This window comes from Culex pipiens, chromosome 3 (assembly GCF_016801865.2).
Source record: "Culex pipiens pallens isolate TS chromosome 3, TS_CPP_V2, whole genome shotgun sequence".
NCBI classification, from domain to species: Eukaryota; Metazoa; Arthropoda; class Insecta; order Diptera; family Culicidae; genus Culex; species Culex pipiens.
This window is the reverse complement of record NC_068939.1, coordinates 83,198,969-83,226,856: the sequence shown is the minus strand read 5'-3', so window position 1 is coordinate 83,226,856 and position 27,888 is coordinate 83,198,969. Positions and strand designations below refer to the sequence as shown.

At 41.2% G+C, this 27,888-nt stretch overlaps 2 protein-coding genes across 2 annotated transcripts in view; both read left to right on the top strand.

Moving 5' to 3' along the window:
• LOC120423174 (fringe glycosyltransferase) overlaps positions 1–27,888 on the top strand; it is a 159,386-nt gene that overhangs the window by 43,517 nt on the left and 87,981 nt on the right. Inside the window, exons 3-4 of the mRNA XM_039586861.2 lie at positions 8,706–8,754; positions 21,507–21,609. Coding sequence (XP_039442795.1) covers positions 8,706–8,754; positions 21,507–21,609 — 152 coding nt within the window. The remainder of the gene's footprint in view (positions 1–8,705; positions 8,755–21,506; positions 21,610–27,888) is intronic.
• On the top strand, positions 364–1,784 carry LOC120423175 (chymotrypsin-like elastase family member 2A). Its single transcript, XM_039586862.2, has 2 exons — positions 364–1,088; positions 1,402–1,784. The coding sequence occupies exons 1-2, from the start codon at positions 389–391 to the stop codon at positions 1,635–1,637; spliced, it is 936 nt and encodes a 311-aa protein (XP_039442796.1). The 5' UTR covers positions 364–388; the 3' UTR covers positions 1,638–1,784.

The window sequence follows — 27,888 nt, the reverse complement described above, 5'->3', positions numbered from 1 at the left end:
CTCGTCGGCAGTTTTATGTTTATGTTCGCTGAAATATATGCGCGCGCGTTGCTTAAGGTAAGCACGCGGTTTATGGCCGATTGTCGTTTGTTTTTTTCTGGCGTGCCAGATTGGAAATGCCCTCCGTCCTGAGGACTGGACACTTCGACGGACCCTGTTGGTTAATTTTTTATCGTCTTATATCGGCGTGTGTGTGGTCCCCTACGGTGGTTAATTTTAACCACTGGAACTAACGAGCGCTGATTGAATTGCAAAGTGAGTTCCCGGAATCTGGAGCTGGAGCAGTCTGCAGTGGCATGACCTCGCCGGCTGTTATCAGCGCGCGCTGGGTAATCCCCAGGCAAGGCGTTCTAATTTATTCTGATCAGTTTAAGTTGGTCAGCGCGAGATGAAGTACGTAACGTTTGGTTTGCTGTTGTTGTTGGCTGCATTTGCAAGCTGTCAAGCCGTGCGACGACTGGATAAACCCAAACGGGTTGAACCTGCCTCTTCGTGCGGAGTTCGTAAGATCAGGACTCAGCTCTTGATCGTGGGTGGAAGGACGGCTGCGGTCGGAGCCTGGCCGTGGCATGTGGCAGTGTATTACACGAAGAATAATGGTTTGAAACGGGACTTCCGCTGCGGAGGTACGCTGATCAGCCCGGAATACGTCCTGACGACAGCTTCCTGTGCGCGGTACGCTACCGGGAAGCCGGCTGGATCGGTCCGGGTAGTGCTGGGACTGCACAGCTTGACGGAGATGTCCAGTAACGCGCGGGAGATCTTCGTCAAGGAGGCGTTCATCCACGAGGAGTACGTCCACGGAGAAAACATGTACGATGTGGCGGTGCTACAGCTGAATACCGCGGTCAACTACACCAACTACATCCAACCGGCTTGTCTTCCCGGAGCCGATGACAAAATCGAGCGGTTTGACAACATGCTCGGAACGATCATTGGCTGGGGGAACGACGAGACTGGGAAGCTAGCGGATGATCTGCAAAGCGCAAGAGTTCCGGTTATTTCCTTCATGGATTGTCTGAAAAGCGACCGGGACTTTTTCTCGGCAAATATTTACTCCGGGATGTACTGCGCTGGATTAACAAATGGTAACTAGCGTAACTTACGAACTACCCTTCGGTAGTGAAAAAGTGAGTTTGGCAACACTTTCTCAAAGTTGTTTGTAAACAAATCGAATCGAATCTAGTTTGAATTGATCAGCTGTGCAATGTTTACATTGTGATAACTACGATGCTGGTTCAGTGTTGCCAACCCTTATCGATGACGTTGCACCAGGAAAACCGGTGAATGTCAAACAAATTAATCGGTTTGTTTACAAACAATGCTGAGACAGTAATATTGCCCAAAACCGAGGGGTCAGTCACTCGTCATTATGTACGATTACAAATCGATCCGTTCCAGGAACCGCTCCCTGTTTCGGAGACGCCGGCGGTGGAATGTTCTTCGCAGATCGTGGCGTGTGGACGCTGCGTGGGATCGTTTCCTTTACGGACCGCTCGGGAACGGCCATCGGCAGCTGCAACACCCGGCAGTACTTTGGTCTGGTCAACGTGGCCCACTTTATGCCCTGGATCCAAGGGGTGACCGGCCAGGCAACGGCCGCAACCGCCCGGGAAGATAGATCGCAGCAGTTCTAGCCCGCGTCCGGATAAGATCTGGAGCTGTCCGAAAAAAACCGTCCGGTTTCGGTTCGTTTACCAGCAACTAAAAACAACAATATTTTGATTATATCCACTTTTGGAAGGCAAAAGCAAGAGATTTAAAGCGAATTATTGTTATTTATACTCGCCTTAGCTTTTTTTCGTTTCACATTCCTCATCCATCCGCCCAAGTTCGGGAGGCTTTTCTTCCGAATCTCTTCGCCCACCAGCACTACGCGGAGATCCCACCGAGCTGATTCCGTGTTTATTTTGTAAGTTCATTTGTTTTGTTGTGCCTTCGCGCGCTGCTCTCTCCCTCTTGAGCTGGAAGTGCGTGCGCGGTCAAGACGCGTCGAGGGGCTTCATTCAAACAAGATCAAGTACCTGCCTTTCCAAAACTAGTTGAGACGGTCGCTTTCTAAGTCGCGACACTTTTCGCTGGAACCGAAACATGACTCAGTTTGGCATCACTGTACGCATTGATTTGTCAATTTTGACAGTTATCTATTGCGACGAGGGGTAGCTCAAATGAGTCATTCTCGATGCCATGAACTGAACATGAACTTTTGAACCACATTTCTGCAGAACAAGAACCGGTTTCGCGCGAATCCTCGCCCCGAAGGCCTTCCTTTTCCGGAACACAATGGTCATCGCGTGGAGGGGTCAACCCACGTACGCCAAAGTGCCTTCTGCAAAGCCTTCTGGACCAGGAAGCATCGCCTTGTTACAGTTTCGGAGCCCACGTGAGCAAACACGCCAACGCGCGTTGTGTCCGATCGTATCGGACGTTGAGCTCGTGCCCGGGCCAAGTATGCCTCCAGGGGGGAAGTCCATAAATTGCGCGCGCCGAAGAACTGCACGCCGAGCAGAAACTAGCCAGAAAGAAAGCGAAACCCCCTAACCTCACTTGCAATGACTTATGGGCCACTTAAATTATCATAAAATCTCAATTACGGTATAAATCCGGCGCGAGCTTTCGGGAAAGGAACGGACTCCTTCAGGAGACGCTGCGGTGAGGAAGAGGTGAGATTCCGGCCGGGGAGGCGATTATCTCGCTTTGGTCAGATCGTTGTGTGTACACGCTGATCACAAGTATGTTAATTTTTGTCAGTTTGCAATTGTTCGAACGTCAACGGCTTCATTTTTTGGGGATTTGGAGGCGTGGAAGGTGGTTGGAAGTCGTATTTTTTGCTTCTTCTGAAGAAGCATAATGATGGTCAATTTTAGATCTGACTGTCCGATAGAAGGGAAACTAATGTTGTGAACATTTTTCATCTAAATGGTTGCGTGTATTTTGAGTATTTGAATGGCTGAATCGATACAAACTTAGTTTCTGAAATAAATCAGTTGATCCTTCGTGGTCTTCTGTATTGGCAACACTTTTTTGCTTTTTTAGCTTGGCAGCCATATTTGAACAAAGTAACCTGGAAAACAAGTATTTATGAATTGTTTTAATGGGGATCTTGACAGCTGTCAAACCCAGTGAGAATCTTCAACAGGTTTGTAAACAAACAGTGTAAACTAAAACCAGGTCAGGCGCTACGCTTACTGTTTTGTTGATTTCTCTGGAACGACGCAACTTTATTGAAATCTGTTTGAATCAATATGAACGTCTTGTGCAGATCAACAAATTGCTTTTTGAAGCATTCGAAAATTTTGTTTTGTTTTAGAGAAATCGATGATATACAAAGCGTAACGCCTCTGCGTAAAAATAAGGTTTCACGATTGTGACTTTTTAGGCTTAACGCCGTTACCCATCGTAACGTCCGCCATCTTTAAAATCTGGATTACGCCAACACATGCTGCATAACAAAGAATGACTCAAGTTCAAGGATCAAATTAGCAAGCCTCAGCTCATCCAGCCACTCATCACCAAGCCCAAGCAAGACCACGTCTTCCCCGAACCAGAACTTCCTCGAATTTCGTCCGCGCATAACGTCATGTTCACGCGACGATTACGACTTTGTGTATCACATTCCGAGGGGCAAGTCATGTGTGTGCGCTCGCCGAAAGAAACATCTCCCGACTCAAAACAACAAACCCCTCGCCACTCCGTTAAAAGTCGCGTCACATGTGTTGTTCAGTCGTCCGCGCTCACATGACTTATTTCAGTTAACAAGTTCATAAAAATTAAACTATTATTCATCGCTCTGGCTTTCTGCTTCCCCGCGCCTCGACTGGTTCCGTTTCTTTTTGTGTGATATATGCTGAGTGGCATTTTCTTGAAGAGGAGCGAGGGAATCAACCCGTTTCCCCTTTACTTCCTCACTGTTGGAAGAAACATATAAAAAAAATCTCATAAACGCCTCGCCAACAATAACGTGAGCTATGCTCACACAGAAAACAGAACAGACAGAAAAAAAACAGACCAGATCTTGTGTAGTACACCGCCCCAAGGCCAAGTGTTACCACATTTTCGGGTTGCTTAATTCCTGGGAAAAAATGATACTTTACACGCGCACTTTACGACTTTTCTTTCTTTGAGGCGTTATGGCGTTTGTTGTACTTGAGGCTTACCACACGGGAGCAAAGACCTCCCCCTGGATGATCGTGGAAACCAAGGGACTGCTCAATCGATTGTTGAAAGCGTCCTCCAGCTATCGAATAGAGCTGTCATTAATCTTTTGACGTTGACATCTCTGTTAAAGTGCAGGCGTTACGCTTTGTATTTTGTCGATTTCTCCAAGTCAACTCAACATTTTTGCAATCTTTTAGAAGCGACTTGATCGTCGTGAGTCAGTCTACAAATTGTTTAAAAAATATTGCAAATAAGTTTGTTGATTTGAAGAAATCGACGAAGTACAAAGCGTAACGCCTAAGCAATGTTTGAGTTTTTTACAATATGTGATCAAAAACTAAGTACAGAAAAACCTAGTTTTACGCGGTGGCGTTACGCTTTTTATTTCGTCGATTTCTCTAAAACCATACAATATTTTTGCAAGCGTTTTGTAGATCTGAACAAAACCTATAAATTGCATTTAAAAGATTGCAAAATTGTTGCGTCGTTCCACAAAAATCGACAAATTAGAATACGTAACGCACCGCGTAAAAAGAGGTTTCTATGTAAAAGAATGATTGAACTTGAAAATTTATATTTTCTGCTAACAAATTACCACAAAATAAACCGTAACGCCATCGCGTTACATCAAGTTCAACTGTTTGCTTTTATAATTGAAAAGCTACCCTTTTTAGATTTCAATAGAGACATCAACGCCCTAGAGCGATCGTCAACCGCCATTCTTTCTGACACTGATGAATCCATTTGAAAGATGAAAGGGAGGAGGAGGCCGAGCTAGATCCGTTGATTTCCATACAGAATGGAGCAAAGTGTTGGACTGTCATTCGCCTTTCTAACGCAGGCGGCACGCACGCAATTCCGATGAAACACGTAAGCCGGCTTATTGCTTTACGCCTCCTTACACGTCAAAACTGCGGTCGGTCCCGGTAGACCACAGTCGGTGGTTGGGCAAAAAACCGCAATGCGGACGCATTGTAGGAATTAGAGCTACTCGAAAGTAGTACAAAGAAACTTCTTTTTACGCGACGGCGTTACGCTTTATATTTAGTCGATTTCTCTAAAACTATACAATATACTTGCAAGCTTAAAAAAGCGTTTTGTAGATCTGTACAAAACCTACAAATTGCTTTCAAAAGATTGAAAAAGTGTTGCGTCGTTCCAGAGAAATCGACAAATTAGAAAAACGTAACGCACCGCGTAAAAAGAGGTTTCACTGTATTTTTTTCAAGTAGGCGTAACGCTTTTCATTTTGACAGATAAATTGTCAAAATTTAAAGTGTAACGTTTGGTAACAGACCGTAATATACAAGTAAACCTATTTTTACGCGATGCGTTACGTTTTTCTAATTCGTCGGTTTCTCTGGAACGACGCAACATTGTTGCAATCATTTAAAAGCACTTTGTAGGTTTTGTTGAGATCTAGCTTACAAAAATATTGGATGAATGAAATCGACGAAATTAAAAGCGTAACGCCACCGCGTAAAAAGAGCTTTCTCTGTAACTGTATACTTTCTCATAGTTTCGTAGCCGGCCTGCGGCCTGGGGTCGTGGGCCACATATTTACAAAAAATACCTCTTCATTTGACTGTTATTTTTGAAGTATTAAACATTTTTGGTTACAATGCTTGATGACCTGGCAACACCGCCATCAGAAATGGAGACTTTAATCGAATTTCATTTTTTAAGGCTAATTATTGTAACTTTTGGAGCAACTCAGAAAACCAACTTTTTGTACATCATAGGATTTGCAACTGAAAGCCCTGATTTAATTGAAGATCTGGCAACTCTGCAGCACAACTTTTGAAAATAAAATTTGAGAATGCAAAACTTGACCATGTTGTGAATAATGAAACATTCAAAAAATCTGCTTTTCTTAACTGCTCTCGTCTACACGACTAAAAGCAAAAACAAACTGCCCAGTGCGTACCGCCATGAGATCCAAATCAAACAGGGAACAACAGACCAGAAATTCGATTATATCGATGCTGTGACATTCAATCAAGTTTTTGCTCCAACTGGCTTCTGTGCACCACTTTTAGCAACAAAAAAGAACCTCGCAACTGCCTCTGACGCTGGACGTGGGCAAAGAGAGTTGACACAAATTAAAATTCAATCCCTTCTGCGGTTGACCAATTGACCATCTCCAAGAAGCGATACCGTTGGTTGTCGATAATAATGTGAGTCAATAAATTTCGGCGTTTTGTCCTCCCGTTTTTGGGAACCAAATTGATCTCGCGGGGGGGGGAATCTCCTCTGGTGGTGGCGACTCGTTACTCTCTCTCTCTCGCAAGATGTCGTTGAATCCTCAATTAATTCCATGGGAACACAACTGCGCCGAACTCGGACGGTAGCGCATCTCCGCGCGTACTATCGTCACGATCTTGTCATTAAATAATCATTTGTCCGGTAAATTCCATCTACTGGTTTCTCACCTCTATCTCAACTCAACGGTGCGGAGTACCTGGTGTAATGTGGTCTCCTTGAAGCGCAGGTCTTGATGGTGTCTCGTCGCTGAAGTTCTACGATGCAACAACTCTGTTTTTATGCGACATTATCCGCCGTGATTTTGATGGCATCGTTGTTGGTGTCGCCGGGGTCTGCTGGTCACGTTCGGCTTCGGCTTCTGAATCGGCGGGAGCTACCAATGGTCAACGAGGTTTTACCGGTTTTCCTTAGGGAGTGTGACGCCTAGGTGGATTCCTGGAAGTCTCGGAAATTGAACAGCTTAGGAGGTGACGTTTCTGGATCGGGAACAATTGGTTCAGATGGCTGAGAATCTTGCAATACACAACTCCATTTTAGCACGATTGAATATCTACCCTGTATCAGGCTGTGAAGTTGGGACTTTGTTGTGTAACACATGTAAGGCAATCTGATATTCGTTATGCAATTCTTCATAGCATACTCTTTTGAGATGTCATCACTCCTTGACACAATTCCCAACCAATTCCAACGATTCCCGGTCGCATTTCCGACCCCCAAATTCGTCAATCGTTCGATCTCCGCGCCGCTAATTAACCCGTTACGATCGCGCGCCCTAATTACTCGCGATTTTTCCCCAGCCCTGCAAAAGGCAAATTTGCCCCACACCAAAAAAACCGCACCAATTCTCCGTTTCCCGATTCCGATATGCCAACTAGGGCCAAAACCCATAAATACCAGCGGCGGCCGGCGGTGGTGGCATTTGTAATTGTCCGACCCTCGCGATTGACATTGACCGGTTCTTCCCGCCGCGACCAGCTTCAATCACGGTCATTGAGACTGCAACTCGAAGGAATCGGTGGGGTGGAGAAAAAACGACAAGTTTTCCCTTTTACGAAGCTTCCCCTTGTCGCCAATGCGTCGGCCATATTTGGAGCGGGATCGATGGTACCTCGCGGTGGCGGGATCGAGGAGTTTGTAGGAAGGAGGTGCAATTCGAATTAGACTTGACGCTGAATTTGATAGCTGATAAGAATGTATCAAATTTGTCAATTTTGACAGTTCTCTTTTTTTAACATTCATTAGTAAGAACGCACAACATGTCCCACCCTATTCAAGTAACAACCTTGGCTGTTTTGACAGTTTACTTCCTTTGACATCGAATGAGTAAGAAAGCACAACATGTCCCACCCTATTCAAGTATCAACCTTGGTTGTTTTGACAGTTTAATTCCTTTGACATCGAATGAGTAAGAAAGCACAACATGTCCCACCCTATTCAAGTATCAACCTTGGCTGTTTTGACAGTTTACTTCCTTTGACATCGAATGAGTTAGAAAGCACAATATGTCCCACCCTATTCAAGTATCAACCTTGGCTGTTTTATCCTACTCTATAATATAACAATCTTGATGGTTTTGAGAAAAAACTTTTGACAGTACTCCTACTTTGAAATCACATGAGTTACAAGCACAGCATTCCCACCCTATAAATTAAACAATCTTGGCGGTTTTGACACTTCTTCTATTTTCATACAAATAAAGTAATCGTTGCGGTTGATTGAGAATGTACTACATGTTTCACCCTATAAATATTACAATCTTGGCAGGTTTGACAGTTCTTTTGTTGTTGTTGTTATTGTTATTGTTGTTGTTGTTGTTATTGTGGAACACGTCTACCTTACAAATGCATCAACCTTGGCAGTTTCGACTGTCCTGATCTCTTGAAATCTTATCATTTCACCTCCTTCCTTCACGTTCCTCAAGGGTTCGATCGGAACCGTTTTTTGCAGCCACAGCCAGGCATTCGAGGTGATCGAGATTGATAACAGCTGCCGCGCACATTAATGATGATGTCTGCGGGTAGCAATTTTCTTCTCACCGAAAGGAAAACCGCTTTTCCGTCGATATCGCAGCCCTCTGACAGATCGAGATCAACTCTCGGGGATTCCTCTCCAGGGACGCACAGCCTAGACGACGACGCGGACCTCTTCGGGGAACCTTTAATTAGAAGAATTAAGCTGATTAAGTTTTTATTGCTCGCTTTAGGTACGCGTCCCACCGCGGACGTACACGACGTTGGTTTTAACTCATTTTTTTAACGTTTCTCTCTCGTTTCCCTTTTCAGACGTGGTTTTTCACCGACACCGACGATCAGCACTATCAAAAGTTGACGAGTAAGTATCGACGTATTGGGTAGTTTTTTTTAATAGAAGAGAAGAGTCTCACGGTTTGATGGAGTTTTCCTGGAAGCAATCAACGAGCGTTGACACTGGGCGGCGAAAGAAAGCTTGTTTTGAAGCCTCTAATGAGTGGATCTTGGAAAAGCGATAGAGTGATTTTGGAAAAGTTGGTGGTTAGCAACTTGTGCTGAAAAGATTTAAATCCTGAAGTGACAAGAGTATTCCATCAACTTTTTGACTCAAACCTATTCTTCAAATGGTATGATTTCAATTTCAACGTGTTCCTTGTGTCATTTTACATTAAATTCACCGAAAACCTCAAAGTAAAACGATCCAATCCAGAGTTAAAGCACTTTTGGGAAGAACACTTTGATTGTTAAACGGTTTTTTTGTGAATGTTGGTATCTTGCGTGAGACTTTGAATCGATTGATCGAAGTCGGTTCGATCTCCTGATCTGCCATTTCTAAACCCAAATTTTATCGCCCGTCAATCAGCGCGACTACATCCCTCGTAAATAACGCAAAACATCTCCGCGTTTCGCCAACAATTCCGGCCGTCGTCAGCTGTCAGTTTCAATCTACATACTCGAACCCCGTCGGCGAGCGCTTCAAATCCATAAAATACGCCACCAAATTCACCTCCACTTATTGGAAACCCGTCGTAAAGCTGTCCCCAATAAACGCCAAGTGTCATTAATTAACTCCAATTCGGGGGATCCGCCCCTCCGCGGCATCGATTTACGATCAATGAAGTTCGCGTTTGAATCAAACCAGAAAAAAAAAGAAAGATAGAGTCAATCAACCCGGCAAGCGCCAAATAGTAAGGTTCTAAACCTCCAATATAGCGTTTGACAGCTCCACGCCAGCGGTAATTTATTCCTCGAAACGGAGTTTTGATTATGTTCGGGGGGGCTCTTCGCACCTGCCTGTGACCAGTTTTTTTTGGACGCCCCAAGGTCGCTTTGGTCAAAGAGGGGAGGGAGGGGGATGTTACAGATTTTTATTACGAAAGTCGGTATCTTTTGAAAATGTTGAAGTTTGCGAAAGGCATAATATCTGGGATTAATTATTCTATTTTTCAACGTTCGTCGCCTATGGCGAAGCTCAAATCGTATTAAAATATTCACTAATAACTCTCGTTTTTTGACTCGCACTGTGTTGCCTTTTTGTTCACTGCTTTCAAAAGCTAGTTTGATTAGATAAAAGAGCGGTCGATTCGCCACGGATATCGGAAGGAATCTCCTTCTTTTTTGAACATGTCAAATTCAATAGGGTAACGAGACCAATATTTGGCACATAGTTTTCTGAAACACTGGCATCTCTGTATAAGGCGCTTTTAATAAAAATGCGGAATATTCAAATGTAACACCTTTAAAGATAAGCCACATATTACCACGATAAGGTGCTTTTATAAGCAGGGTATTTAAATAGGTCATAGATCACGTTGGTAAGGCACTTGTAGTGAAGGAAACGGTCATGTGTTCATCCAGAGTCAACAAAGTAAGGCGCTTGTTTAAAAGGTGCATAACACTACAAGGTCAAAGATCACCTTGCTAATCTTGAGGTAGGCCATAGATCAACGCAGTTTATCACGATAAGGCGCTTGTTTTAGTATGAAGAAGAAAGATAACTAGATAAGCTGATTGTTTTGTAAAGTGAAGAAAAAAGTATTTTAACTTTTTTAGATAATTAGTGTACTTCAGTCAGGTAAGGCGCCTATTTTGATGGGGCAAAAAAGAGTTCGTCCGAGTTAACATAGATTCACATGTACGGCGCTTTACAAGTACGGTTAGAAAGGAATAGGTAAGTGAGTTTACGTTGGTAAAGCGCAGGATAAAAAATAGTACATCAAATTTCATTCATGTAAGGCGCTTGTTCAGTAGAAGAAACAAATACCAAGTAAAGTAAAGAAAGAGTTATAAAAAAGAAAGGCGCTTGTTACAGTAAGGTTAGGAACAAAATCGCCAAGTTTCATTGATGTTGTAACCTATGTAAGGCGCTTTCTAATTTTGTTAGTAAATAATTTAAGATTTTTTGTAGGTTTTCTTTGGAGGTAAGGTCATCTAGATAAGGCGCTTTTTAGTAAGGAAAGGAGATTATAGATCAAATATCATGTATATATGACGCGTTTTTATTAGGGAAGATAAAAAGAAGTAAGGCGCTTTACAATTGGTTTAGATAAGTCTTGTGGGTTTTCTATGGAGATAAAGTCATCTAGATAAGGCGCCTTTTAGTAAGGTAAGGATAGAGTAGATCAGACTCCATGCATATATGGCGCTTGTTTGAGTAGGGTTGAAAATAATACGTAAGGCGTTCTACAATTGGTTTAGGCATGTCTCGTAAGTATTTTATGGAGGCAAGGTCATCTAGATAAGGCGCTTTTGAGTAAGGTTAGAAGAGAGTAGATCAGATTTCATGTATATATGGCGCTTAAATTCAGTAGGGTTGAAAAAAGTAAGGTGCTTTACAATCGGTTCTTGTAATTCTCGTAATTTTTCTTTGGAAATGTCATCTAGATAAGGCGCGTTTTAGTACGATTTGAAAAGAGTAGAACAAAATCCATATATATACATGGCGCTTGTTTTATTAGGGTTGAACAAAATAAGTAAGGCTTTTTTCAATTGGTTCAGGTACCTCTTGTAAGTTTTCTATGGAGGCAAAGTCATCTAGATAAAGCGCTTTTTAGTAAGGTTAGGAAAAAATCGATCAGATTTAATGTATATATGGCGCATGTTTTAATAAGGTTGAAAAAGAACAAGTAAGCAGTTTTGTAATTGGTTAATGTAAGTCTCGTAAGTAGAAAGGTCATGTAGATAAGGCGCCTTTCAGTAAGATTTGGAGACAGTAGATCAGATTCTATGTATACATGGCGCTTGTTTTATTAGGGTTGAAAAAAGTGAGACGTTTTTCAATTGGTTTAGGTTAATCTGGCATGTTTTTATGGTGGTAAAGTCAGTTAGATAAGGCGCCTTTTAATAGTAGATAATTGCAAATCAGATTTCATGTATGAATATATGGCGCTTGTTTTAATAGGGTTGAAAATGAATAAGTAAGCAGTGCTACAATTGGTTAAGATAGGTCTCGTAGGTTTTCTATGGAGGTGAGGTCATCTAGATAAGGCGCATTTAAGTAAGGTTAGGAGAGAGCAGATCAGATTTCATGTATATATGGCACTTAAATTTAATAAAGCAATTTCAATTGATTTAGGTAGTTCTCGTAGGTTTTCTATGGAGGTAAGGTTATTTAGGTTAGGCGCCTTCAGTAAGATTGGGAGAGGGTAGATCAGATTTTAAGTTTGAGAAAGAGTTCAAAAAGAATAAAAAATGCGTTTTAGTATAGGTTTAGGTAGGTCTCGTAGGTTTTCTATGGAGGTGAGTCTTCTAGGTTAGGCGCTTTTCAGTAAGCTAAGCTGAAAAATAATTAAGCTGCTTTATAATTGGTTAAGTAGGGAGAACTACAGGTTTATTTAGCTTTGTATGATCACCTTGTAAATGCGCCTTTAAGTAGTGTAAAGAAAGAATAGATCATAGTTTGTTTAGACAAGGCGCCTATTTTGTTAAAGATCGTTAAAGACATTCTTAGTAATTTCGCCTAGGAAAGGGCGCTTTTTAGAAGGTCAACATATTTTTCAACAGTCCCAAAACGCAACCCTTCACCCTACCGCCAAACGCTGTCCCAATTGTGAGGACGTGGAAAACGCGCGCGGATTCATTAGAGAGAATCCCTCGCCCGAAAAGCCCGAACCACATCATTATGAAATTGTCCGAATTGCTGACAGTTGCTCGCGACGTCCTCCTCATTCTCCACGGCGCAACGATCATCAATCATTTGGGACCTCTTTCTTCCACCACAACCAGACGAACCTCGTGTACAGTAATCAAATGTTTTAACTCGATGACATTTTTACGATCGCCTAATCCTGGCCCCGCTCTCGCCGTTGTCAAAACAGATCTTCATGAGAAAAAAAAATCACCAAAAATTCAGGAACCAAATTTCCCATCCAAGGATCGCCGCAGAAAAATGTAAATAAATAACCAAAATTGACGACGAACCAAAGCGAAACAGGTCCCGCGCGCGAGATATTTATGTCCCCGCAGGTCGGCGCGGGATGGCCGATATTGCGTTAAATTTGGGCGATTCGGCAATCTTCGAGGGAGAGCGAAAAAAAGGAGCGCGCGCGGTGACCATTTGAGGAATTTCACATCATTAGGAGGTATTTTTCGGATCTGGGGGCCTTCGGAGCAGAATTATTCGCTAACAAGCTGAAATTTATTTAGATTGGGAGCTTGGCGGAGCCTGGTTAACTAGGAAGGTACGGGGCTTCTGGGTATTCGCCGGCTAATTAGATTTGATTGTTGTTTTTGGGGGATTTTTGGCAGCGCGGGGAAAGTTTGTGGCTTCTGGGAAGATATTTCGCGGTGTGAATCAGTTGAGTGGGTTTCTCTTTGGGAAACATCTTTGTATGCTTTATTTAAGATTCAACTTTTTCTTTCTTAACTTGATTTCTAAGCAGATTCTATTGTTTAATCTGTTTTCAGATGTTTATTTTTAAGGTTTTGATAATTCTAGAAGACTTTTTGTTCAAAGAAGCTTTTCAATTAAAATTCTAGATTTTTTATTTTCATTGGTTCTAGATCAGTCTCAAGTTTTTTTTTTTTACATTTCATTCTCTTCAACACTTTTATTTGGTAACTGTTTTTTGCATTTTTGCCTTCCTCACTGAGGTAAGGCTATAATCCTGCTCTAAAAATGAACTTTTTATTAAAAGCTCAAAGACCCACCTTCATATATACATATCGACTCAGAATCGAAAACTGAACAAATGTCTGTGTGTGTGTATGTGTGTGTGTATGTGTGTGTGTATGTGTGTATGTGTGTATGTGACCAAAATTCTCACTAAGTTTGCTCAGCACTGGCTGAACCGATTTTGACCAAACTAGTTGCATTCGACTTGGTTCATGGTCCCATACATCGCTATTGAATTGTTTGAAGTTTCAATAACTAGTTCAAAAGTTATGTATAAAAATGTGTTTTCACATACATCCGGATCTCACTTAAATGCATGTAAACGATGTCCGGATCCAACATTAGACCCATCGTTGGTTAGGTAATTGAGAGACCTTTCCAACGAGTTCACAACATTGAAGATCTGGCAACCCTGTCTCGAGTTATGACCACATAAGTGATATTTATGTACTTTTTTGAAGCCGGATCTCACTTAAATGCATGTAAACGATGTCCGGATCCATCATTAGACCCATCGTTGGTTAGGTAATCGAGAGACCTTTCCAACGAGTCCACAACATTGAAAATCTGGCAACCCTGTCTCGAGTTATGACCACATAAGTGATATTTATGTACTTTTTTGAAGCCGGATCTCACTTAAATGCATGTAAACGATGTCCGGATCCAACATCAGACCCATCGTTGGTTAGGTAATCGAGAGACCTTTCCAACGAGTCCACAACATTGAAGATCTGGCAACCCTGTCTCGAGTTATGACCACATAAGTGATATTTATGTACTTTTTTGAAGCCGGATCTCACTTAAATGCATGTAAACGATGTCCGGATCCAACATCAGACCCATCGTTGGTTAGGTAATTGAGAGACCATTCCAACGAGTCCACAACATTGAAGATCTGGCAACCCTGTCTCGAGTTATGACCACTTAAGTGATATTTTTGTACTTTTTTGAAGCCGGATCTCACTTAAATGCATGTAAACGATGTCCGGATCCAACATTAGACCCATCGTTGGTTAGGTAATCGAGAGACCTTTCCAACGAGTCTACAACATTGAAGATCTGGCAACCCTGTCTCGAGTTATGACCACATAAGTGATATTTATGTACTTTTTTGAAGCCGGATCTCACTTAAATGCATGTAAACGATGTCCGGATCCAACATCAGACCCATCGTTGGTTAGGTAATTGAGAGACCTTTCCAACGAGTCACAACATTGAAGATCTGGCAACCCTGTCTCGAGTTATGACCACATAAGTGATATTTATGTACTTTTTTGAAGCCGGATCTCACTTAAATGCATGTAAACGATGTCCGGATCCAACATCAGACACATCGTTGGTTAGGTAATTGAGAGACCTTTCCAACGAGTCCACAACATTGAAGATCTGGCAACCCTGTCTCGAGTTATGACCACTTAAGTGATATTTTTGTACTTTTTTGAAGCCGGATCTCACTTAAATGCATTTAAACGATGTCCGGATCCAACATTAGACCCATCGTTGGTTAGGTAATCGAGAGACCTTTCCAACGAGTCCACAACATTGAAGATCTGGCAACCCTGTCTCGAGTTATGACCACTTAAGTGATATTTATGTACTTTTTTGAAGCCGGATCTCACTTAAATGCATGTAAACGATGTCCGGATCCAACATTAGACCCATCGTTGGTTAGGTAATCGAGAGACCTTTCCAACGAGTCCACAACATTGAAGATCTGGCAACCCTGTCTCGAGTTATGACCACTTAAGTTATATCTGTGTACTTATTTTTCTGGATCTAAAAAAAAATAGCTGAAATATGTGTCCAAACCACTCACATTACCCATTGTTGGTAAAAAGTGAGGAAGGCATCATCCACATAGGTGGATTAAGTTAGTTTTTTAAAATAATTTTATTTGGTTACATTTATTGTGTATGTTTCGAAACAACGCATTTCTTTCTTTGTTAATTTCCACCGTTAATCACTTAAGTTATTACCAAGTAGCTCAATGACAATTTGTTTCTATTTACATTGTTCAAAATATTCGTCACATCTGTTTCTTTCGCAAACAGATGGACAGACGTCTGGCAGGGGCTCAAATAATGCTTTCCTGGAAACAGATCTAATAAAATAATCAACATATTTCAAAAATGTATGACCCAAAAGATGGTCGTCCCCTTACGCCGTAAATCATTCCCGCAATGAAAGTTTACGCCGGTCGGTGGCAGAGTAGAGCAATTTGAAATATTTCTTTTCCGGAGCTTCTAGATTCGCTGCCAGAAGCTCGCCGGAGCAGAACGCAGAAACATCGCGCGTCCCATAAAATCCAATCAGGTTCTTTGGTACCCCCTCTTTCTCACTCCTGCAGGACAGCTCTATCTCTTAGAAGCCCCGGTCGTTGATATATTTTTATTATTTATTATTTAAAATGCCGTAAAAGTTTAATGAGACACACCAGGAGTGCTGATTCTGTTTTTTTTTGTGGCTGGCTCGAGATGGTTGACTAAAATCAGCATAAATTAAAATTTCACACATTGTGTGTCACAGTTCTAGCCGGAGAGAGACCCCATTGGAACGCTTGTGTCCACAAACAGTTCTATCAATTAACCTGATGTGACACCGTTCCATTAATTGGCGCAATCTGGACCCAGCAGATCGATTTGGTTGAGTCAGACTAGAGAGGCTTCCTAGAATCTTTCGCTTTGGGGACGACATTTTTCGCTTATCTAAGGTTGCGGTCTACGTCTTCAGGTGCGTTTTTTTCCGAAATTCATTCGAAAACCCATAAAACACCTCGCCGAAATACGTGTCTCTTTAAGGTTGGGAAAAAACGGGCGAATCGCTCGCGAGGCCGAATTTTGTTTTATGGTAATCAGATCTACGCTATCTATCTTCCCGCGCGGGGCCGTCGTCCCGCCAAATGGTTTCGGGAAAGAGCGTGTTAATTGGCAGTAAACAACCGGCTGGTGGCGGTCAAAAGTTCGACCCTGGCCAATCGAACGAAATCGAAATTCTGGACAACAACTTCGGGCAACAACTCAAAGCGGAGCTTGTTTCATTATGCAAAATACATGCGACGTGGGCGTCATTAAAATATTTTTATTGTCCACGCAGAATGACGGGGAGTGTTTTTTCTTGGCTTAAGGAACACAGACGACGGCGAAGTCGATTTGCGAGCCCCCAGACACTGAATCGAATCGGATGACGGCGAAGACGAGCACTCTCTGGGGATCGAAATTGATTTGATTACCTTTTAATAACTCAATGGTGATGGGAGCGCAAAGGGGTTCGTCGTTTCCAATCAGGGAATCGATTTTATTTTTATTTTTAATACATCAGCTCATGATTTTCCGTCAAACGTAGAAGATTTCAAAGCTTTTTTTTTTGCATTCTCATTAAACTTGTGTTGTTTTGCTTTAAATTGGATTAGTTAAAAAAGCATAAAGGTATTTCAAATTTTGATTTCACTAATTTTGTACAAAAAAAAGGCGTTGCCTAATCCACTATAAGGTGATTGATGCCTTTCTCATATGTATATAAGAGTATACTACACACAGTTAAAAAAAATCATGGTAAAATTTCATCTAAAAAGGGGTACATCTTTTATGTAAGATAAAAGCTTTAATTTTACCTCTAATAATGTGTAAATTTACATCTGGTAGACGCTAGGAAGAAATATATATGCAATCCCAAAACAAATATCAAACCGGCGATAGTTATATCTAGCTTACTAATTCCGCGCCCCATCCCGCACGGCCAACTCGCCGCTGTGAAAACTGGACTATCAAAGCCAATAGGGGGATGGCGTCGCTATTTTTAGACCACGTTTTCCACTTTTTCTCATCGAAACCGACTACTTTATCGACTTCATTTTGCTGGGCGAGATAGGACGCCGTCTATTTTTAGACGATGACTCAGCACTTTTCCACTCTTGCACTTCAAAAAACCAGATGGCAGCACGATGTAACGCCACGTCCCTATGTAGCTCTACGTATCTCGTATATCGTATATGTACCCTATATGCAGTAAATACAGTATACAATGTACGGAACACATAAAGCTACATTGGCATCGATCGTCCAGTTTTCATAGCGGTGAGATGGCCGTGCGGGTTGGGGTGCGGACTTAGTAAGCTAGATATAACTATCGCCTATATTTTTTTGGGATTACAGATATTTTTTCCTAGCGTCTGCCAGATATAAATGTACACATTATTAGAGGTAAAATTAAAGCTTTTTTCTGACATAAAAGATGTACTCCATTTAAGATTAAATTTTACCATTTTTTTACTGTGCAGAATCCAAAATTACAAAATCCGAACTTTAAAAATTAAACAAATCTGTCTTGCCTTTTATGTAACTCATCTATTTTGTTGCTCATTTTTCGCCTAGGGTGGCTCGATTCACCTTTCCAAAAACCGTCCAACTCCAAGCGAAACTCACTTGAGAATACCGTGGAGATTCCACCCTATCCTGTTGAAAAAGTGGAACATCTACAATTCCCGTCTTCCAAATCCCCTATGGCGTCATTGCGTGTTGTAAGTATAGGAAAAGCATGACAAAGGAGGGGAGGGGGGTAAATTTTGGCTGATTTTAGCGTGACGTACTTTATGGATGAAGCCTATCCATGTCCATGGCAGCAGCCGGCAATGGAAGGTTGTCATGGTATGAATATTTGGTTCAAGTGGAATTGGTTCTACTCGCAATTATCAATTACTTGACGTCAGTAAACCGATGCCTCTACCTAACTAGATAGGAAAACCAGCAAGCTTAGTACAAGAGAGCACAGAGGCATCGAAACGCTTCAATTTCATCAAGGTATGATAGATTATAAGCTCCAATCGACAAAATTTAATTCAAGTGATTTTCTTTCCAGTGCATAAAATTGTAATTTCGAGTATAGAAGCTATGGAATCATGTTAAGCAACCATGCAAACCTGTTAGTATCATGGTTGCTTTAATGCCACAGCATTTACATCCGAAATTTACAATTGTATTTACTGGTAAGAAATTCACTAAAATTCAACAATTTCCTAGATTTTTTCATAGTAATATAGTTCAACAATGAAATTGAAGTGATATAATCATGGATTTAACTAATTGTTTCCTGGGTTTGTACAAAACACATTGACCTCCAGCGAGGAACCCATTCCCAGCATAGACCCCCAATTTCCTGGTACAGTCCCGCGCGCCATGCCGCTCCGATTATCGCGTTCGTCAATCGAAGACCATAAAAATTCAATTAAATTTTATTTTTTTGTACTTTTCGAATTCCACTTAAAACCGCCCATTCAAAGGCTAGAGTGACGAGACAAAGCAGCTTCCTCCTCCGTCGTCTAGGTCTATCGGAAAAGTGTATCCAAATTTAATGACCCCGCGAGTCACTTGCTCTCTCGTCATTGTGAATCATAAAAGCGCCTCCCTCTAAGTTCGTTCTTGAGTTTCTCATTTTTATGAACTTTTATTGATATCAATCACATGAGAACTCTCCTCTTCCTTCGACATTTTTTCGTTTGTTTCAAGAGAAAACAAACAGGAAAGAACAAAACTGTAACTGTGTCTTCTCGGGGGTACGAGAGCGGGTGCCCTCACCTATTAAACGATTAAAACTTTTCGATTACCCACGGAGAAGCGACTCCCCAATTGAGTGAGTGAGCTGTCATAAAAAGTTTAAATGAACATAAAATAAATCGAACATAATGACCACGTCGTGGCTTCCAGCAACAAGGTCGCAAAGAGGTCCGAAACACGAGGAAGAGACCCCCGAAAAAGAGAGGGAGAAAAGAACAAACAAATATAAAACAAACCACCAACGCCGCGCAGCGGCAACGGGGTTCGTCACTTTAATCGAAGATCATGTCGTATTTTTTGTTGTAGGTTTGTCCTCTCGGGGTTCTTCTTATTAAAATCCAATAAAAATCGTTGCTTGAGTCAGCTTCCAACTATTGTTGCGTGTTCCCGAGAGCTCAGGGAGTGAAACTTGATTAATGGCGGCCGTCCAAAGCAAGGAGAGCGGATTCTTCTACGAAGAGGCGAGATCCATGTTTGGGTACCGAGCCCGCAACCGTCATAAAGTCGAGCCAAACTTTGAGCTATCGATGATCGATTGGAGGGAATCGATAAGCTTTGACGTTTGTCGTTTGGGTGACGCACTTGGCCGTTTAGGCTAGGAATGTAGAGACCCTTAAAATTGTCGTAAAAATCTCGCAAGATGGTGCAAATGAGTGATGGTGACATTACCGGGGCCGAAATGTGTCAGGAAAACGTGATGGGGTCGTTCGGGCTTTATGACCTACCGCGTTTAGACGTGGCGATTGTTATCAGTTGAAGGTCCGAACGGTACTGGAGATGATGGTTTCAAGAGCCAATTTTGGAGCTTGGCAAGTGGAGAAGCTATGAAGTCTACAAAACCTAAATGGAAGCCAAAGTTTCTACTCTCACATGTTTTCCCATATCTGGTAGGGTTGCCAGACGTAAAAAATACATTACATTTGTTATGTTTCATTGTTTGTCAGGTCTGTTCATTTCATTTTAGTTTTTTTAATCCAGAAGTGCAATACAGAAGTGTTTTTTTAATTTCTTATATTTCCCTTAAACTTTGATTTTTTATGACAAGGTTGCCAGATAATCAAACCTTATCAATCATTAGATTTTTTGTCCTTGTACCTATCAAACGTTTTACAAAAGGCGAAAGAAGCTGTTTTTATTCAAATTGTGAAGAAAAGTTTAGTGAATTCAACTCTAGTAGCGAAATGTTGAGGAAGGGTTGCCAGATCTTCAATATTTACCACAAAACGGAAAGTTATTTTGTTTTTAATCATGTGCAGAGTGTTTTGAAGCATTTTCATCCATATTTGAATTGAATTGTCTTAAATAGTTCTTAAAAAAAACTCAACTACCAATATCCTGAACTTTTAACCATGTTTGGAGTGTTTTTCCCTAGTAACATTTTAGGTTTTAAGTAGGCCATAAAAGCCTATTTAGGCCGTATGAGGGTTTTCAGAACCATGATAAAACCTGTAAGTTTAAAAATGTTACTAGGGTTGTAAACACTGCTATCACAATTCATGACCATGTTTTTTATAGAATTACACTGAGGAAATTATGAATCATGACAAGTTTGACATGTCTTCCAACATTCAGATTCATACACAAAGAAAAATGAGTTCCGAAAATCGGGAACAAGCGTTCATGAATTTGGTAACCACGAACAAAGTGTTCAAATTTCATGGCTAGTTTTTCAATAACGTTTCATGGCATTTAAACACTTTGTTTGGGGTTCCCATTTTCATGAAAGCTTGTTAACGATTTCGGGAACTGTTTTTTCTCAGTGTAGGAAACTACCTTTAAAATAATTTAGTAAAAAATTCCGGTAGCTTTATTTCAGTGCTTTATGAAGTGTTGCCAGAAATGCAATTTTCTTTTTGTGAAAGCACTTTAAACTTGCTTCAAAATTTGCATTAAATTACGAGTTTTAATGCAAGCTGTTATGACGAGTTGTTAAAAATTGTAATTGTTGTACAGTTTTCAAGTGATATTCAAATTTCAAATCTCATCATCAATCACTTAACACATTTTTAAAACACTGTCATAAATTTATGATTTATTCTATAACCGCCCAAACTCTCCAAAAAGATCAATCATTCCGTCAGCCCTTAATTTTCTCCCGTACTTTTGCGTCTCCAGAAGAAAAAGTTCTGTGCTTCATTTCACAGCTTTTATTGCACCGTTAATTAACGCGTTACACTCTCCTTCCATCGAGCCACGCACAGGTCACCTCGCACATACCGACCACAAACTGCTACTACCCCCGGTTCGAAAATCAAGTTATGTTTTGAAAATATTTTGAACATTTTGATTAGCGTATTTCACTTTGCTGTTCCGTTTGACTCGACCTTTTTCCCCCCTTGCCTTGTTCTTTGATCAGGTCCAACGATTTTGGTCCCATTATTTCTGTTGTACATTTTGAGTTGTTATTTTTCATTCTCATGTTTTTTTGTTTCGTTCCTGTTTTCATTCCAGACAACCACATGGTCAACACCAACTGCTCGCAGGGACACTTTCGGAAGGCGCTCTGCTGCAAGATGGGCAAGGAGTTCGAGTTCTTTCTCGACAGTGCCAAAAAGTGAGTGCTTTTTTTTGTAGAAAAAATCATTTTGCTTTAACGGCGCACATCAACCAGAGCTTTTGCACCAAGATCTTTGTTACACACATTTCGGTATCTTCAAAACTACGGCAACTACCAATATTATTTTTCCTTAATCCCCTAAAGTACTGTCTACTAAATAATTTACAACAGAGTTTGACTATTTTAACAATCAGATTTTTACAAGGATTCGGTTCGTAAGTTTTTCTATTTTGGAATAATAAGACAACAACTTCGCTGTGCACCCTTAAGAAATCTTTGTAACAGAAATAAGTGATGCCAGCTGGACTTAAACTCACGTTGTTCTTGAAACCGCCTGACGCTACTATTTGAGCTAAAGACTCTCTTTAGAAATGGTTAGCTAATAAGAAATTTGTGAGGGATTTACTCGAGTTATGAGGATTTTAACTGCGCAAAATCGAGGGTGTTTTCCCGCTCTCTGCAAAAACTTTATCCTATTAATAGATATTGCTAAGTGCTTCGCTCAATTAAACCCCACAGAAGCCGCTCTAATCACCTCATATTTCTTGGAGAGCTGCGCGAAGCCGTGCTCCAGTGCACTCTTCTGGTGTCATAAATTCTAATTACCACCGCGCAAGACTTGGCTTAATTGAGCCGCGCGCAAATCGACTAATCTATTTCCCACCCCGTTTGACCAGTTCTTTAAGGAGACCCCCACAGTAACCGCTCGATCGTCCGAAACCTTAATTAAGGCCCTCCTCACTACTCCAGATTTTACACAAATTACGCTGAAAGATCGTCGGACGGACCCAGAGCAATCTCGGTGAAAAATGTGTTCGCCATCGCGATGGCACGATCTCTCCGGCTGTACCTACTGCCCAGCAGTGATCGCCAATCGCCAATACTCGGGCGTAAAATTTGCATTAAACAACCGTCCATAAACTCGCGATATCGAGCTACCGGTAGTTTGTTCGCGTAGTTTATTATCCTGGCGGTTGGATTTAATTAAATCTTCTCTTTCACTTACCTTGCAGAAGGCAAAAGGACTTTTACTAGTCGGAGTGGTCAGTGCGGAGGAGTGCGGACATTTTGTATTGATGCATCGCTGAAGAATTGAGGTTTATCGTTCTTAACTGAGAAAAGGTTCGAAACCTGCAATATTTGTTCGAAAATGTCCAGAGATGGCATCAACTCGATGTTTTACATCGCGATGATGGTGAAATCCATCGACTTTTTATCACTCTGCAATAGAAAGTGCTGACATTTTCAAAGCGATGGTGATTGATTTACGATGCACAGTGGTCTAGATCGCAAAATTAAGTGGAAAATGGATTTTCCGAAAAATGGATAAGTTTTGTAGCTTTGGTGTCTTCAGAAGAGTTGTTGCATATGGAAAGGGGCAACTTTTGGTTTGGTTGAAAATTAGGGTGGTTCACGATTAGGATGATTTTGGAAATCTAACTTTACAGGAATATTTTTGGAAATTTTTTCGTCTTCTAGAAAGTTGACGGGCTTGCCAATCCAAGCAACTTTGTCCAAGACACCAAAATTTTATCTCGTAATCTACGCCTTCTACGACCAAATTTATGGAAAGCATCTGAGCAAACCTTCAAAAATCAGTTTTTTTAACGTGGCAATTCAGGGTTAAGTTTTAGAGAAAAAAGGTATTCTGGGCACTTTTAGAACTCTAAAAACAAACATTTTTATTATCTGACAAGTCAATTTGGACTTAAGGGTCAAAAGTTACAGTGATTTTAAGGTAAAAAAGATGCAAATTTAAAACTTAAATATCTCGAAAAGGCGCAAGCCAAATTTTAAGAGCACTAGGTTGCGTTTGAAAGAAGAGATCCAGCACTACAAACGTGTTTTTCTTTAAACTCGAGATATCTTCATTTGAAAAAGTCTAATTTTCAAGGGAAAACCTTATGGGACCACCCTAACGAATTTCGAAAATTGTCCAAATATATGTTTTTCCATGTAATTTTGCCCGCTGAATCTGAATCTGCCCTCAGAATTGACCCAGAGTGTCGAAAAATCGATGTTTGGTCATATTTTGGGTTTAAATGATAATTTTACATGAATTGCTTGGATTGGCAAGCCCGTCAACTTTCTAGAAGACGAAAAAATTCCCAAAAATATTCCTGTAAAGTTATATTTCCAAAATCATCCTAATCGTGAACCACCCTAATTTTCAACCAAACCAAAAGTTGCCCTTTTCCATATGCAACAACTCTTCTGAAGACACCAAAGCTCCAAAACTTAACCATTTTTCGGAAAATCCATTTTCCACTTAATTTTGCGATCTGGACCACTGTGCGATGGTGCGATGAACCGATGGAATTGAACTTTCCTCGCGAGGTGAATGCATACCACCACTGCAAATATGGTGAATATCAAATCATCAAAATTTCAAATCAAAATCTACGCTTTCTAGGATTTTTTCTGTGTATGAAGAGAAAACTTTAAAATTGTTTTTGCTATAAGCAACTCAGCGATAAGTTGTAGAGAAATTTGGAGTTCTGAAAAAGGATATTTTTTTTTTGATCGCTATGGAATTTGGACTTGATATCAGTGAAGTTTCTTTGAAGATCAAAACTAAGACTGTTTGCATTGAAATTTTTTTTCAATCACATTCAAAGCAGTGCAATTTCATCAGCAATTCAAGCAACAATTATTTTCATTTTCTGAATTTTTTAACGTTTAACCATTTTTTCAACTGCAAAGCATGCAAAACCAATCAAATGCCCACCAACCAACAAAATCCAAAGTGAGTGCATATCGCCAAAACTAATGACATTCTTCATCCCGGACAGGTAAGCTTCAAACTGTTTCAAGTCCGACGTCCACCGGTTGTAGATTTTGGTCCAAATTCCAGCGTCGAACATCCGTTCCAGAACAAGCTGGAACCGGCCGCTAAGCGGATGTCCTCCTGCGAAAGAGTAAAACGCGGGATAGAGCATCAGCCGTTCGTTCAGAATCGTTGCCAGCTTATCGTTGGTGTCAGGGTCGAAGTTCGATCTTTCATGGTTGAAGTACTCGGCAACTTTGCAGTACACGATGTTAGAGTAAAGGTAGAAGTGCCATTTCTTCTTTTCATTCAGTTGAACAAGCTTCAATCCACGGAATCTTTCAAGAACTTCATTTTCTGATTCTAAAACAGCAAATGTTTCTCCTCGGCGATCTAGCTCTTCCATAGTTTTCGGATCAGAGTCGTAGCGCATATTAATAAGGTAGCACATCACTTTGGCTATGTACGACTCCATCAAACAGAAATCTACAATCAAAAACAGCACCAAAACCAAACCGTGCTTGAAAATGCGTTTCAATTTCCGAGTGGTTCGAACTCCTGTATAAATTAATACAAAGATCCACAGTTCAAGTCTAAACGGTCTGACCAGCTGAATCAGCAAAGGTCGAGTATGACGTTTGGGTACGGTCACACACAGTTGCTCCCACTGAGGAAGATAGACTTGAACTTTAGACATTTTCTCTGATAACAGTGTTCTAACAATACTGAAATCAACTGATCCTGCGCTGTATCGTTCCAAAACTGATCGCATATCCTCAAAGTTACCAAGATCTTTAACGAACTCAACAGTTGCGTTCTGATGCTGGACCACCACTTTTGCCACGGAAATATCAATCCCATCATTGTCGTACACCGAAGAGTACGGCTCCATGGTCGCATAGTGAACTTTGTAATGGTAGCCACTAAGATCAAAGAAGCGTTCGCCAAGAACCATAGAGATTGCTTCCTGAGAGGGCAGTTCGATTTGCATGTTCCCGAAGATGTCAAACGTTACAATGCTCAGCGGATCTGAAACTATGTGAAATGTTTTGAATGCTCCAATCGAGCGTAGAATTTGCTCCGTTCTATGAATAGCTTCTCTCGATACGTTGAAAGTTTCGTGGAGGATCAGAAATGCGGAGCTGGTCTTAAAGCAGGGCAAGTCTGATAAATCCTGTTGAAGAATCACAATGGTCAGAATTCAGACTGCGACATTCTGTTGAAGAATCTTACCGAGTTTATGTGCGATGCCTCAATCAGTATCAGCGAACATTCTCGAACGCTGTTCTGACCCATAGTTTTCGTTTCCAGCGGAAACTTTACTCTGTAGCTGACAACTTGGAGCGTTTCGCTAGGCATGGTCTCATCGTTGATATTCACAAATCCTACAGTCTCGTTTTGAAAATGTGTCAACGTTTGATCTAAAAAAGTTTTCAGATCGATATTTGAAGAACTCGCCGCACTAGAAGATATTAGCAAGAGTAGTACGATCATTTTGCGACGATCTTTGCTTAGTAACGTTAAACTCGGTATAGTTGTGGCTGGACACAAACAAATTGTTGTGTGAGTTAGTTTGGGAACGTGGCAATTAAAGTTTCATTTTGAAAGCGTTTTTAAGTATGGCAATACCTCCTAGCCTGTGCAACAAATATAGAACTGAAAGCACTCATCATTGATATCAATTAGTATAGATATTCCGTAATTGTTCCAGCACAAAGAATCCAAAACTGATCAAGTATCCCCCGACCAACAGTATCCAAAGAGAATGCATGTCACTGAAACTTATGACGTCCTCCATCCCAGTCAAAAACAACTCAAACTGTTGCACCTCGGAGGTCCACTTGTTGTAGATCTTGGCCCATATTCCGGCATCGAACATTCTTTCCAGTACAAGTCGAAACCTGCTTCGAAGGGGATGTCCTCCAGCAAACGGGTAGAACGCTGGATATATCGTCAACCGTTCGTTCAAAATCGTTACCAGTTTGTCGTTGGTCTCCGGGTCAAAGTTAACTGCCGAATGACCTAGATATTCAGCTATTTTGCAGTATGCGATGGTCGAATAGTGGCGATAATGCCACACTTGTTTTTGCTTCACCTCAACAATGTTCAATCCGTGGTAACCTTCTAGGATTGCTTTCTCCAAGGTCAGCACAACGAATGGTTCGCCACGACGATCCAGTTCCTCCATAGTTCTGGGATCGGAGTCGTAGCGCATGTTGATCAGGTAGCACAAGACTTTTGCCAAGTACGATTCCATCAGACAAAAATCCACAATCAAAAATATCACCAAGATCAAACCATGTTTCGTTACATGTTTCAATCTTCTGGTAAGTCGAACTCCCATGTAAAACACCAAGAAAACCCACAATTCAACACTGAATGGCTTAACGAGCTGAATAAGCAACGGTCGAGTGTGGCGTCTTGGCACAACAACGCACAGTTCTTCCCACTGAGGCAGATAAACTATATCTTTAGACACCTTCTCAGCGAGCAGTGTCCTAGCGATGCTAAAGTCAATCGATCCGTTCTGGTAGTTTTTTAACGCGGACCGCATTTGCTTTGGTCCAAGGTCTTTCACAAACTCCACTGTGGCGTGTTGATGCTGGGCGACTACTTTGGTGACCGAAATATCAATTCCTTCATTTTCCTGCACCGAAGAGTACGGTTCCATCGTTGTGTAGTGAACCTTGTAATGGTAACCGGTAAGGTCTGGAAACCGATCGATGAGGATCGCACGAATGTCTTCCAGAGGTGACAATTCGGTTTGCATGGTTCCGTAGATATCAAACGTAACAATTGTTAGCGGATCTGAAACAACGTGAAAAGTGTTGAAAAATCCAGTGTAACGCAGAATGTGTTCCGTTTGATGAACTCTCGATTGTTCGTATGTTCCATGAACAATAAGAAATTTTGATTTTGCGCTGAAACAAGGCAAGCTGGATAGTTCCTGTGAACAAGATTTAACTTAAAGTTACGTTACGTCATGACGATTTGTTACCGAATCTTACCGGTTTCAAGTGCGTTGCATCAATCAGAATCATAGAACATTCGCGAGCGCTGCCATGATCGAAAGCGATCGATTCTTGTGGAAAGTTCACTCTGTAGCAGATAAATCGGGACAATTTCGTAGAAAGCTCATCTTCGAAGTTGACCAATGCAAGAGTCTCGCTTTGAAAATGCTCCAATGTTTGATCCAGAAATGTGATCAAGTCGATATTCTTAGAATTCACCGCACTACAAGAAATTAGCAAGAGTAGCAAGATCATTTTGCGACGATCTTTACGTAGCAACACTCTGCTTGAAATTGTTTTGACTTGACACAAACAAAACCTTGTGTGAGTATATTTAGCAATTAAAGTTTTTCAACTAATCAAACTGTTCACACAAAAAGCACTCATATCAATTAGTCTACAATATCGATTCAACACTCATTTGCGCATCTTCTCCAGCGCAAAGCATCCTACACTGATCGTGTATCCTCCAACCAGCAATATCCAGAGCGACCACAT